Source organism: Zootoca vivipara, chromosome 9 (assembly GCF_965207765.1).
Source record: "Zootoca vivipara chromosome 9, rZooViv2.hap1.1, whole genome shotgun sequence".
NCBI classification, from domain to species: Eukaryota; Metazoa; Chordata; class Lepidosauria; order Squamata; family Lacertidae; genus Zootoca; species Zootoca vivipara.
This window is the reverse complement of record NC_142592.1, coordinates 43946439-43960066: the sequence shown is the minus strand read 5'-3', so window position 1 is coordinate 43960066 and position 13628 is coordinate 43946439. Positions and strand designations below refer to the sequence as shown.

At 46.1% G+C, this 13628-nt stretch overlaps 1 protein-coding gene across 3 annotated transcripts in view; it reads left to right on the top strand.

Moving 5' to 3' along the window:
* The window catches only part of TRIOBP (TRIO and F-actin binding protein), a 59990-nt gene that overhangs the window by 21943 nt on the left and 24419 nt on the right, over window positions 1-13628 (top strand). The window contains exon 1 of one of the 3 annotated variants that reach the window (XM_060279852.2): window positions 3757-3947. The exons of the other annotated variants lie outside the window; for them this stretch is intronic. Coding sequence (XP_060135835.2) covers window positions 3942-3947 — 6 coding nt within the window. The 5' untranslated portion in view covers window positions 3757-3941. Of the gene's footprint in view, window positions 1-3756; window positions 3948-13628 lie in introns of those variants that run through there. 3 annotated transcript variants of the gene reach the window in all.

The following is a 13628-nucleotide window of genomic DNA, read 5'->3' as shown; positions in this document are numbered from 1 at the left end:
TGCAGGGGTGAAAAAACCTTTTTGGCCTAGGGGACCAATGTTGACAGGTGGGTGGGACAACCCACCTGCCGATCACCTGATGTCCTATGTCTGACAGCTGGGTTGTCCAGCCCACCGGTCAGAAATCTGCTGCCCAGTGTTTCCCAGGTGTCCAGCACCTAACTTGCTTGTTGGTCACTTAGACACCACAGCACAAGGGGTTTTGCTGCACCAAATGGTTTGCATTGAAGCCACTGCCAAAACAGAGGTGGAAGCTTCCCTTTTAGCAGCAATTTAAATGGAAATTGCTTGGAGCAGGGTGCACTTCCCCTACCCATCAATTGTGCCTGGCTCCAGCACAGAGGTAGGCAACCTAAGGCCCAGGGGCTGGACATGGCCCAATCACCTTCTCAATCCAGCCCGCGGACGGTCCAGGAATCAGTGTGTTTTTTCATGAGTAGAATGTGTCCTTTTATTTAAAATGCACCTCTGGGTTATTTGTGGGGTATAGGAATTGGGGTTTTTTTTTTTAACAGTCCGGCCTACCACATGGTCTGAGGGATGGCCCATGGCTGAAAAAGGTTGCTGACCCTGAAAAATTGTTGCTGAACAATTGGGCACTGATTTTTAAGCTACTGATAGATTGTTCTTTTGTAGCCACGTCATTTTGTGTGGTGTGGGGCAGTTGAGTGTGGTTTAGGGGAAACAGCCTTACAGGCCATACGGGGAAGACTGGTGGGTCAAATCTTGCCTGAGGGCTGCAAGTCCGTCTGTCCCCCCTGTTGTACTGGTAGGTGCATACAGTAGAACCTCTGTTTATGAACACACCGGTTTACGAATTTTTGGTTTATGAACGCCGCGGACCCATCTGGAACGGATTAATTCACTTTCCATTACTTTCAATGGGAAAGTTCGCTTCAGTTTATGAACACTTCAGTTTATGAACAGACTTCCGGAACCAATTACACCCATGCTTCGGGTTAAGTACGCTTCAGGTTGAGTACTCCGCGGACCCATCTGGAATGGATTAATCCACTTTCCATTACTTTCAATGGGAAAGTTCGCTTCAGTTTAAGTACTCCGCGGACCGTCTGGAACAGATTAATCCACTTTCCATTACTTTCAGTGGGAAAGTTCGCTTCAGTTTATGAATGCTTCAGTTTATGAACAGACTTCCGGAACCAATTGTGTTCATAAACCGACGTACCACTGTATAGTGATAGGGTCCTTCAAGTAAGTTTGACCTAAGTCAAACACACACTACGTCATCCTTGGAATAGGACCGATATTCTTTTTCAAGGCTTGAGGAAACCCCCCACTGCCTTCTTAACACAATGTATAGTTTATAAGTGATGTTATAAAATATGGGCAAGAAAAATAAATTTCTGAGAGAGGTTCCCCATCATTGCTGATACACACGCATGCAACTGTTGTCTTTCTTTGGCAAACTGAGCTTGCTACTGGCTTGTCTTCAGCTTGTTGCAAGGGCAGAGGGCTGCTTCATGCCCTGAAAGCTTCAGTGCCCTGGTTCTCCAGGGAAGCAGATGGCAATGAGAAGCCATTCACCTCTAGCAGGAATTGGCCCTGAGATCTCTGAATGCTGGTTTAACGCATTGAGTTACCAAATACTGGAGCCGGGTATCTGTGTTCACTTATAGCTTGCTATTGTGCTGATACCCACTTAGGCAACCAGAGAAGTGATAGGAATCATAGCAGATGTGGCGGTGGGTGCGTGGCAACTCCCTAGTGCTTGAACGGGACCTTCCTTCAAAAGCAGGACGGCACAGCTAAGAGAGCGTGAAGTTCAGCTGTTAGGCTGAATTTCAGTGGAGCATGATTGGAAAGGAGGATCACCTGCTTACATGATACACTCCAGGCTGAACTGCAGGCATGAGAGCCTGGTTTGTTTGTTTGTTTGTTTGTTTTCCCCCTAAAGGACTGTGGGAGAAAGAAGGAAAGGCGACTTGCTAACCTTGTAATATTCAGAGGGCTGTAGGCAAGGCACAGTAGAGTCCTCTGTGCTGTATGCTGGAATAAACACAGCTGGCAGATATAACCTATCAAACAGTCTGAAGTGCCTAACATAATTGCAGTTCTCTATAATAATTAGGATAACAGAGAAGAAACATTGGAAGGTATGTTCTGTGCAGTTCCTACTCCTTTATTTGCAAATTCTTTATGGCATTCCTAACATTCTCTCAATGGTATGAGTCTTGGTGTGAGGCAGGCTTCCCTAAGATGGTTCAAGCAGGGGGAGGCATGTGTCTCTATGTGCATGCACTTAAGCTTTGTGAATGTGAGTTTTTATGGGCTAAATTGTTCTGTGCCCTTGTGTGCATCTGTGCAGTGGAGGTAAACACTTTTCTAGTGCTTGGAGTAGGCAAGGGAGCTTCTATGTACCATTCAATGTTTGTTTCTTTTTTGGTTACTGCTTTTTGTGGACTTCATGGGGGTCCTTTTGTATGTTGAGGTGTGCGTTTGTGAATTGCCAGCAAAGGAACTTGAACCTTGATGGTTTTAAGTGGCATAAATTTTAATTTTAGGAACTTCATGGAAACAAAATTCATATGTGAGCTGTTACCATTCAGTATCATTCTGATTTCTGAGCCCAATATGTGTGTAATTGTTAGATCTCTGGTGTAAGGGAAAGCTAAACATTTTTATTCTGACTGTATATTTATGAGTAACCACACTCTATTGAGCATTCACTGTGATTTGTTTGCACTGTGTTCGTACATTTCCCCATTAATAATTAGTTCATCCCACATTTTTCAGTGCATTTCACAGTCACTTTCCTGACAGCAAAAAGTGTTTCTTTTTTTAAAGTGGTTTTTTTTGTAATGTGGATTTCCAGGTATTTGCTATGATCCTCCTGCAAAAATATTGACAGTTTAGAGGTGACCTTGCAGCCCCACTGATTCTAACCTGGTGTATTAATATAGCCAAGGCGCTTGTTTGCTTTATAGTTTGGGGGCACTAGGATCATCAGACTGCCGCTTGCGCAAGGAAAAAGCTGCCAGTTAAACCATCGTGAAACCCAGTTAAACATCACCTCCTCTCAATCCCCCATCTTTCTGTTGCCCCCTCAGCCCCACTGATTCTTACTGCGATGCTGGGGCGTCTTTACACAAGTTTAACATTCGGAAGCGAGGAATGCAGAGGTGTAAGGCCTCCGCAGTAGGTCAAACGGGCTCCTTTCCTTTCAGTAAATTGCAACCATATGCCGGTCCCCAACCCCCAATTCCCAGCGTTGGGAGAAGGCACAGGAGCAAGACGAAGAAACTAGCAGAACTTTAAGGCTCAGATCTTGTCCTCTGCAGCTTTGCTCGAATTATAACCAGGGTGGGGTGCAAAATATTGTGGCTTTGCATAAATGGTGGGGTAGCTTTGTCCAGCCTGCCTGCAACCAGACAGCACTCCCCCCCCCAATCCACCATCAACGGCTTGCCACTGACCCTTGGCAGCACTGCCTGGCATGCTCTTTCTGTCCTCTGGCAAGGCAAAGGGGACTCACGGGCGCCTCTCTTAACATTTAGCTTGCATCTCTCTTTTTTTCATTATTATGGCTGAAGCCTTGCCCCTCCGCTTCCTCATTGGCGCTTTTCTCTCTCTCTCTTTGCATTCGGGCAGCCGGGCTCCGCCCCCGCCTCCTCCTCTTCGCCTGCTCATTGGCTGCCCGCGACTTGCGCCCTGTAAAAGTTGCAAATTCGATCTCCTCCCATTGGCTAGGAAGGGTCCTTCCAGGAAGTTTTAAAGAAAGAGCGAGAGAGGAAAAAAAGTTTATTCTGGGCGGATAGAAGAGGTTGGGAGTGCTGAGAGCGGAGGGAGAGAAAGGGGGAGGGTGGGGAAATGGACATCGAGGCTGCCGCCGCTACTGCTTGGAGGTGATTTCGATTTTGCTTTGCTAGGTTTGGAAAAGTAACCAGCGAACTTCTCTAGCCTCTTTGAGCGCAGCCGGCAGCATGACGGTGAGTTGCCACTTTATTGCTACCGTAGTCGTGCAGAAGTTTCTGTTAGGGGGCTGGAGGGCAAGGACAGGTAGGCAGCTACTCCTCAGCCACAAGATCCGGATTCCTGCTTGGCGGGGGAGGGGGCTTCCTCTTGCGGCAGAAGAGGGGTGCTGGATTCCGTGCCAGTCTGCCGCCCCCTTTTTTTCCGCCCACCCTCCCGTTCGTAAAGGTTTCCGGGCTAGACCTCCATCACACACCCCCGTAGCTAGCGTGCCCCTTTCTAGGCCCAGAGTTTCCTCAACGCTGTTGTTGTGCCGAGGCTGGCAGGATTCACACGTTCGAACACAGGCGTGGAGTACGAAGTGTTGGCGTGTTGCCATGTTCCAGGGCCGTTAGAGACGATATAGAGAGCACGATACATTTATTTATTTATTTATTTTAAGATCACCTTCCGCTTGGCTAGGCGCGTGCCAGTTCTGAGTTCAAAACAGGGCGGCTGCGGAAAGAGTTCTGTGTTAACGGGAAAGCCAGCCTACATATGTTTCCATTTTTATTTTTATTTTAATATATATTCTTTACATTCGAAAAAGCGGGGTTAGGAAGCAAGCGATCTTCCTCGATAGACTCTGTTCCCACCTTTAAAATCGCCTCTGGAGAGCAGGCGTGTATGTAATCAGGAAGAACTGCCGTCTCTGCGGCCGGGTTAGGGGAATGTTTCCCTGTCCGAGGAGGGATCGTTGCCTCTCGGAAGCTGCTTCCCGTCCTGTGGCCTTCGGAGGTGCTCCAGGAGCCAGTTTGCACAACTGCAGTCCTTCCTCCAGCCCCTTTCCTCCTCCCCCACCCTGGCCTCCTGGGAGTGGGTGGGTGTGCTGCAATCATGGAATGGATTCACTCTCTCTTTCGGACATGAACATTATGCTGGTTTTGGAAAAGGCCCGATTATTTCTCTTGTTTTGGCCTGTGTCTTTTTTTCGTTCTTTTGTGATGTCAAAACACATTACAAACCAGCCAAAGGATTTAGAAAGCTGAGCTCTGGCCTCTGGGGCTGCCTCACCTTTTGCCCTTCTTGTTGTCTTCTAACCCTCCTGTCTCTTCCTCCCTGCTTCTCCTCCTACAGAGGTTTTTTAAGGGTCCAGTCCCCATCTCCATGGCTCATTGCAGACAATGTCACAGAATCACAGAGTTTGAAGGGACCATGAGGGTCACCTAGGCCAACCACCTGCAATGCAGGAATCTTTTGCCCAACGTGGGGCTTGAACCCACGGCCCTGAGATTGAGTTTCCTATTCTACCTGAGTGAGGATTTAATGGGGTTGCTGATCACATCTGGGACAGATAAGTGTGTGTGTCTGTGTGTGTGTTCCTGGTGGGGAGAGCTAATGGTGGGACAGCAAGTAGTCTTGGTTGCTTCTTGCAAATGATGGCTATAGGTCTCTCTCCAGGGCTTCTTAGGAAGCAGTTGCTTGCGGCTGGGGGGGGGGGGCAGGACTTGCACTCCATGTGCCCTGTCCAGTTTAATGTAGTCTATCAGCGGTGCACGATGGCCTGCCAGCTCCTTCTCTGTTCTTGTAGAGCAGCTGTGGAGAATATCTCTGGCCCTCCAGATGTTGCTGAACTACAGTTCTCATCATCCTTAGCCATGCCAGCTGGGGCTGATGGGAGTTGTGGTCCGTGTTTGAAATGCAGATATATATAATCTGATTGCCCAACAGCACCTTAAACTTGGGTTACAGTTGCCACAATGGAATGTCTAGGTGCTTTTTTTGCAATTGAGTTTATTATTATTATTAATTTTGTTTATATATTGCTTTATATTTTAAAGAACAAATCTCATAGTAGTTTACAACACATTAAGACATCAGATAAAACAATCCAGAATAAAACAAAATCGAACTTCCGGGAAAATAGTTCAGGTCCTTCTCTAAGTGGCCTTTTGCTTTCTTTCCCCAGTCACCAACCTGGCTTCCAGAGGGTCGCAATTGGACCTGCACCAGCCGCAAAACACACCTGGTGCCTGGCTAATTTCTAACACTGGATGTGGTTCAGCAACAGCTGGAGAGCCAAAGGTTCCCTTTCTCTGTTGGGGACCAATGTCCACCAACCAGACATGACTGAGCAGCTATAAACATTCCACCCCCCCAATGCCTCCAGCCAGTATTTCCAATGATTAGGGGGTGGTGGAAATGATCATCCACCAACATCTGGTGACCCAAGGGTGAGGAAGGCCGCTGCTTTTGCTGGCAGCCCTGGTCTAACGGGAGATTTGTCAGGAGACTCCTACGTGAAAGCTCCTGAAGTCAAGAGGAGGCAAAAATGAATGAGCACTTGGCTCCTTTCCCTTCCTCTCTCCACCTCTGTAGCCCTTGGCCTTGTAGTTTGTGTGTGAAAGAAAAATGCCTGGTGCAAATGAGGGTGTGTGTGTGTGTGTATGTGATGGCAATTAGCTATGGCTGGCTGCGTGGGGAACGGAGGCATCATGCCTGTGTGCACATCCATATTAGGGGAAGGCAATGACCCACAGCTCTGAGTTCGGCCGTGAGCTCTCTTGGCCTGTGCTTCCTACAGCCTCGCAACATCCTGCAGCCCTTCCTATCCTTCCTGGAGACACCGCTCCTTTTCCTCTCCCTCCACGCGCTCTGGCACCCAAACCAAGCATAATTGCTAATGGAGTGGGAGAGGAAGAAACTGACATGTGAAAATGCTCTCCCCCCCCCCTTATTGAGGCCTGAAGGGTAGAATTGTAATAACTTCCCCCTCCCCTTACCCTTTTGCCTAACAGTGGCATAAATCCTAACCAAGCTTGCCCTGTTTGTTTTGCATTCCCCCTGCTTTTGTTGGGGGAGAGGAGGGAGTGGGTGTCTTTGGTCGATAGCCAAGCCTAGCAGAAAGGGAGCTGTTTTTAATCTCTAGGAGGGTTGGATTCCATCTCATCAGATACGCAAGACTGAAGTAGGCACCACCACCCATTTTCCCCTGCCGGCGTGGTCTTGTTCCCAGTTCAGCATCTATGGGTGCCTCCTGCTCCAGATCACTTCATGGCACTTTGTTATCTGATTAACCTTCTCGCTGCTTTTCCGAGCATAGAACATGGTTAACTAGATAGACAAATCTGGGCAGAAAGGAGATTGTAATCGGTGCTCATGTAAGGATTGGTTGGAGAAAGACGTGCCTTCTGATCCTCAGAGTTTCACCAAAAAGGGTGAGAAGACAGAAGTTTAACAGACGCATACCTAGAGCAATATTTATAGAAATACACGGAGAACCAGTCAGCTGTAGCTTTTGCCCATGTAGGGTATGTTGAGAATGTAATGAGCATTCAGCTCATTCTTTGTGCTCATGGCAATTGGAAACATCTGATCTATGTATTGTATTCAGCCATACTCTGCCCTTTTGTCCTGCTGGGCAAACTCTGGTTTGCAATGGGCTGCAAAGCCAAACGTATTTGGGATCCTGATTCAAACTATTGTCTACCCAGTGAGATGAAACACCAAACTATGGCTTGCTGCAAAGCAAAGTTTGGCTGCCTCTAAGTCCCATAGAGCACTTAGGGATGTGGGTGGCGCTGCGGTCTAAACCACAGAGCTAAGGACTCGCCGATCAGAAAGTCGTTCGTTCGAATCCCTGCAATGGGGTGAGCTCCTGTTGCTCGGTCCCTGCTCCTGCCCACCTAGCAGTTCGAAAGCATGTCAAAGTGCAAGTAGATACCGTGTTTCTCATATTATAAGACATGTCTTATATTTATTTTTTCCTCAAAAAAACACACTATGGCTTATTTTCAAGGGATGTCTTATTTTTTTCTTCCTCCTCCTGCCACGGCCAGCATTGCTGCTGTGCCTATCACTATGTCTTATTTTCGGGGTATGGCTTATATTTCTTGAATGCTTAAAAATCCTGCTATGGCTTATTTTATGGGTATGTCTTAAAATATGAGAAACAGGGTAAATAGATACCTCTCTGGCGTTTCCGTGCGCTTCTCGGGTTTGCCAGAAGTGGCTTAGTCATGCTGGCCGCATGACCTGGAAGCTGTACGCCGGCTCCCTCGGCCAATAACGCGAGATGAGCGCCGCAACCCCAGAGTCAGTCATGACTGGACCTAATGGTCAGGGGTCCCTTTACCTTTTACTTTAAGTGCCATAGATAAGGGGGAAAGAGAACTTGTGAGGAAGGACCTTTGCCTTGGGTCTTGACTATTAGCTTCATCTTTTATTTTCCTTTCACAGTTTTCCATTGTTGATAATAAGCTGCTCAGGCATTCTTCTCATATGTGAAAATGTGCTAACCCGCACGTCAACCCCTCCACACATTTCCAGCCAAGCATCTGCTGAGAGGCTCCTTGTGCAGTCAAGAACCCTGAACAATTAGGATTCCTAACTGCGTGGCATATCTTCTTGTGGACAGCAGGCTTCCTGCTAGGGGCACTTACACATGGAAGGCACCATGGCCACCCAAAGGGTCCATGATAGAGGCAGCGGGCCTCTTCCTCGTTCTCCCTTGCACTATTCTGATTACGCGTGGGAAGTGAACACCCAAATAGGGCTGTGTTGTCTGTCAAACTTATGCTTTCCAGGTGGGTTTGAAATCGCTTAACTATTTAGGCGTACACTTCATCCCCCCACTCAAGTTCAGGGGAGAGATTTGCAAATGTTCTGTCCTCAACTTTTATTAGAAATCAGAGTTCTTTCGACTGTGTGTCCCACAGTTAATCTTGACAGATCATATGGAAGTATCCTAACTAATTTGTTAGCCCTGTGAGGAGTTATTCTGGCTAGGGAACGGTTTCCAGAAAGGATTGTTGGCAGCTTCTTTTTTTGCCCTCAAGTATGTTCGGAAAGTTACTAGCTAGCCTACATGCACATACCTTAAAAAAAAAGCCATTTGTGACATGTTAATAGCCTGTTTTGTTGGGTGAGGTGGGAGAGACTTAACACGGAGTTTACAAAAGTGTTCCTGCTCTGTCACCTGAGGTTGATTTTTTTTACTCCAGGTAAGCAACTAGCTGAATGCCTGTTTAAAAAACACATGACCGTGCTACTTGAAAGATCATATTACTAGTGCCATGAATCAGGACAATGTTGCAAAGCATAGATTAATTGTGCATCAAGCAGAAGGGTTTGCATTTAAAAATTAGGAAGTAGAGACACATCAAAGCTTTTAAAGAAAGCAGAGGGAGACGTTTTCTCCCTTCCATTCCACCCTCCCTTGCTTAATTGTTTCTGTGGGTTGGTTTGGTGTTTTTTTTGGGGGGGGGGGGTTTACATCTACAGTCACCTGAATTGCCCCACAACAAATCTAGTTTGTTGGCAAGCTGGGCACATGGTACAGTGATGTGTGGTTGTGATGAGGATCCATCAATATCCTGCTTGTGGACTATTACTTGTGTTTCTGGTATTTAGCTACTACTGTCTGCACCACTTGATTTTTATTTAAATTTTTCCAAAAAAATATTTGCTGCTTTTCTACTTACATTCAAAGTAGCTACTGGCAATGCCGCTTTTGCCGCTGATTTGGTTTCTGCAGCAAGTTGTTTGCATAGATCAGGGGTTCCCAAACTAAGGCCCGAGGGCCGGATGCGGCCCAATCGCCTTCTAAATCCGGCCTGTGGACGGTCCGGGAATCAGTGTGTTTTTACATGAGTAGAATGTGTCCTTTTATTTAAAATGCATCTCTGGGTTATTTGTGGGGTATAGGAATTCATTCATATTTTTTTTCAAAATATAGTCCGGCCCCCCACAAGGTCTGAGGGACAGTGGACCGGCCCCCTGCTGAAAAAGTTTGCTGACCCCTGGCATAGATCTTAACTCGTTACGATTCCTCCTATGCTTGAACCCACACGGCTCGATTCGCACAATAGTTGTGCACAGAAAATGGTAGCTGTAGCTGAAAGGCAGTGCATGAAGATTTGCAGTAATCATTGGAATGTGTCCCTAATTATTATTGCATCATTATAGGATTGTTGTATAATCTTAGAAGGCAGGTGTGTGTGACTGTTTTGAAAAGACCCCACACCTCTGAATTTGCCACTATGCTGCTAGATAAGACTCTGAGCTCCATAAAATAATTATTTTCCAGACTCCACAGCAGGATAATACAACACTAAGCATAAGAACTTTCTTATTGCTGGTCAAACCTTATTAGTGAAAACCAGACGTGGAATGGGTTAAAAAGACCCTAAGTAGGGAACAGCATGCTGTGTTTGGTTTTTCCCCCCTTCTAACCGATATTGTGTCCTCCTTATCTCATCCCTATCTGTCACACAACCTATTTTTAATAAAGTGTGTGTTTGTTTTTCCTTGCCCTGGATTCCATGCGCTGTTTACTTTAATGGGGGCCTTCAGCCGTGGTGAGCTGGTCAACTGACTTGATGGAGTTTGAATCCTGAATAATTTTGATTGGGATGTGCACTCTCTTTCCATGTTATCAACATAAACAGGGTTTTTAATGGCAGTTTTCTGGTGTGTAGGGAAAGGGATGTGCAGTTCAGGTGATTTAGAGGTTGATCATGCATCTTGGCTGGAAGTGGGACTTTTCTGCAAGTTCCCAGGATTCCTTGGGGCAACCCATGACTCTCTAAAGTGGCATGATGCTTCTAATGTGTAGTGCGGATGCAGCCAAACTTAGGTCTTCCTGCAGATCAGATCCAGCTCTCTGTTCATTAGCCCTCTGTTACCAGATGTCCTGTCACCAAGCTTTTGGGTAGTGGTTTGGGTGAGCCCTTGTGCTTGCCTTAACCTTTGTCCACTTAAATTTTCTAGACTGGTTTTGACTATTTTTAGTGTGTGATTTACACATGGAAAAGATCTGCCATTTTGACAAGATCTACAGTACTTCCTTTTTCAGTTGCCCCAGTGGAAAATAGACCTGGGGTGTCCTAGTGATTCTGCTACAAATTGCCGTATCATTTCTGTCAGGTTCCAAAGCATGTTTGAAAAATTTGTGCCACTTTAATTCTCATAACAACTCTATGAAGTAGGTTGAAGAAGGTCAATACATAGGTCAATTCCTACATAGTAACTTTGCCAGAACAGCCAGTAAGATTTGCGAGTGAACAGGGATTAAAATTTGATTCCTCACAGCAGAATTCTCTTCTTCTGCACCAGATGTGGGTTGGTTGCTTTTATGTGCCAAACACCATGACCCACCCAACTACCCTTCTCTTGTCAGTCTGGGATGTAACCGGCCATGAATTCAGCTTTCACCCTCAAGAGGTTAAATATCTTCCATACACTCAGGAAATTATGGACTGCCTTTTTATTCAGGCTAGTTGCATGCTCACCACTGGACTGAATTATCTCCATACAAGCCTTTTGAGCGTTTTTTTCTTGTTCCTCCTTTACCCGTTTGTGCCATCCTATGCAATTCCTTTCCTCCTTTTGGTGCTTGCGATCTTTGCACACTATTATCATGCTCCCCCCTGTAGACCTGATTTGATTCCCTTTAATCTTTTCATGCAATGCATCCGATTCATCCCTCCGATCAGTTTGGCTTTGTTTCTGTGTCCAAATGGCATGGTGTTCTAAGACGAAACACAACCCATGGGAGTGCTGCTAAATCACTTTGGCTGTTTCTTGCAGAACCATGCAACGGTCATGTTCAAACTGGCATTTCCAGCTGATCCTCCAGATATGCTTAGCCTACCACTCCCATCAGCCCTGACCATTGGCCATGCTGGCTGGGGTTGACCTTGATGGAGAGTTCAGAGTCCAGCAATATCTGGAGTGCCACTGTATAATATGGAAGACACACAAGCTGAAGCCTGGCCCATGTGGCTTGCAGCTCTCCATCATTTTAGTGTTGCCATCATACAGGGTTAAATTTTATCCTTGCTCTTTTTTCCACTGGGGAAAATGCCTGACACACACCATGCATCTTTCTTAGATAAATGTGCTCCATCTCATTACTTTGATGTTTGTTGCGGCTACTACTTCTGGGCTATCTTGCTTCTAATCTGCGTGACGGCCCAGTCTATTTGGACTTAAAATGCCATGGAGACGCAGCACAACATTTGGCTGCAAAAATACAAATATATTACACATGCTGCATTCCTTTGGCCCCTTTTGAAACCTGGGTGTAACTGGCTCGAGTGATCCATTATAATCGCTTGCTGTTTATTGTTCATGTTTCTGTGACCATCTAAATACCCAGGGATTTTCTTGCAAAACTCCTCGTGTATTTCTTCTTCTGGGAGCTAGCCAGACAGACATTGGTGGTTAATCTGGAATGAGATGGAGGAAACTAGGAAGTGGATAAGAGCATGGTTCTCTGGTTTGGTAAATGATGCAATGATGATTCTGGTGCAGCAAATGTTTTAGTACTGTACAACATATGTGGTATTCTGGAATTAAATGGTGATGACTCTTAACGAAGCTAGAACAGCAATCCTAGCGAATCTGAAGTCACTGGAGATGATCTAGATTTGTTGTTGCCTTGCACAGTGCTGCTAGTGCTCCTTGAATTTAGCATTGCTTGTTGTGACCCAGGGGTGGGTGGGCAATGGAGTAAAATTGAAGTTCATGATTAATTGCACGTTTTTTAGCATAGCCATCTTAAATTGCTGTTGAATGGAGTCTGCATACATTTAAAATACACGACTTCTCCCAAATAATTCTGGGAACTGCAGTTAACCCCACACAGTTCCCAGTACCTTTAAACTACAGTTCCCAGGATTCTTTGGACGGAGAGGGAAACGTATGGACCAACTGGTTTAAATTACGAGAAAGAACGTCAGAAAGAACTTTCTGAAAGTATGAGCCATTTTGTAGTGAAAGCCGACTGCCTCAGAAAGTTGTGGGCTTTACTTGGTTTGATATTTTTAGGCCTCTGCTAATTGGAGATGCTGTAGCAACAGATTTTCTGCATTGGGGAATGGTTCCTTGCTGCTGTTTGCACCATTTTCTACCTTCCGCCGTGATTTCTAGTTGCCTTTTGGGGAAGCAAAATGGGCAATGGCTTCCCAACTCAACACATTCCGACAGTGTTCTTCAGATCCTTGTGGCTCTTCACTCCCCACCCCCCACCCCAATATGCTGCCCAAGCAATTGTTTCGGTATTCATGCTCTGGCAAATGTTTAGACTGCAGTCATGTTTTATCACATCCCAATTGTCAGCATGATTTCCTTGGCTTCCTGTTACTTTTTCATTCTTGCCTCTTTGCTGGCCAAGGGAGGCCTTTTGGTTTCAACCGGATGGCTCATCACTCCACTTCCGAGTTGATTTGTAACGTGACGTCTCTGTTGATCTGAGGCAACAAAAAAACCATTGGGGCGTATGTATGTCTGGGTTGGACAGGACAATTCTGTTTTTTCAAGTTTTCTAAAAATGCTTGACTCCTGCACTAGACTTTTAGGCCTTATTCATGCAATGCAATTAAAGCACTATGATCCCGCTCAGGCCCAGCTCTAGGTGCACTCCCGGTGGTGCAGGGCCGGCAGGGGGGGGGTGCTGCGTGGCGAAGCCGCGCTTCGAGGGCGGGGGTACCGGAGCAATCTCCGCGCCAGGGCAACCGACCTGCTCGAGACGGCCCTGATCCCGCTTTAAATAGTTGTTGCTTCTACACTTGCTCCAGGAGGAAGGATCTGCCAAATTTGGTGTATGCTCCACTTTATGTTGTCATCTTCGGAGCGTTGTTGTTGTTGTTAAATAATAACAAGTTATTATTTTTAAATTTTATTATACATTTTTACAGTAGATTAAAGTAAAGGGC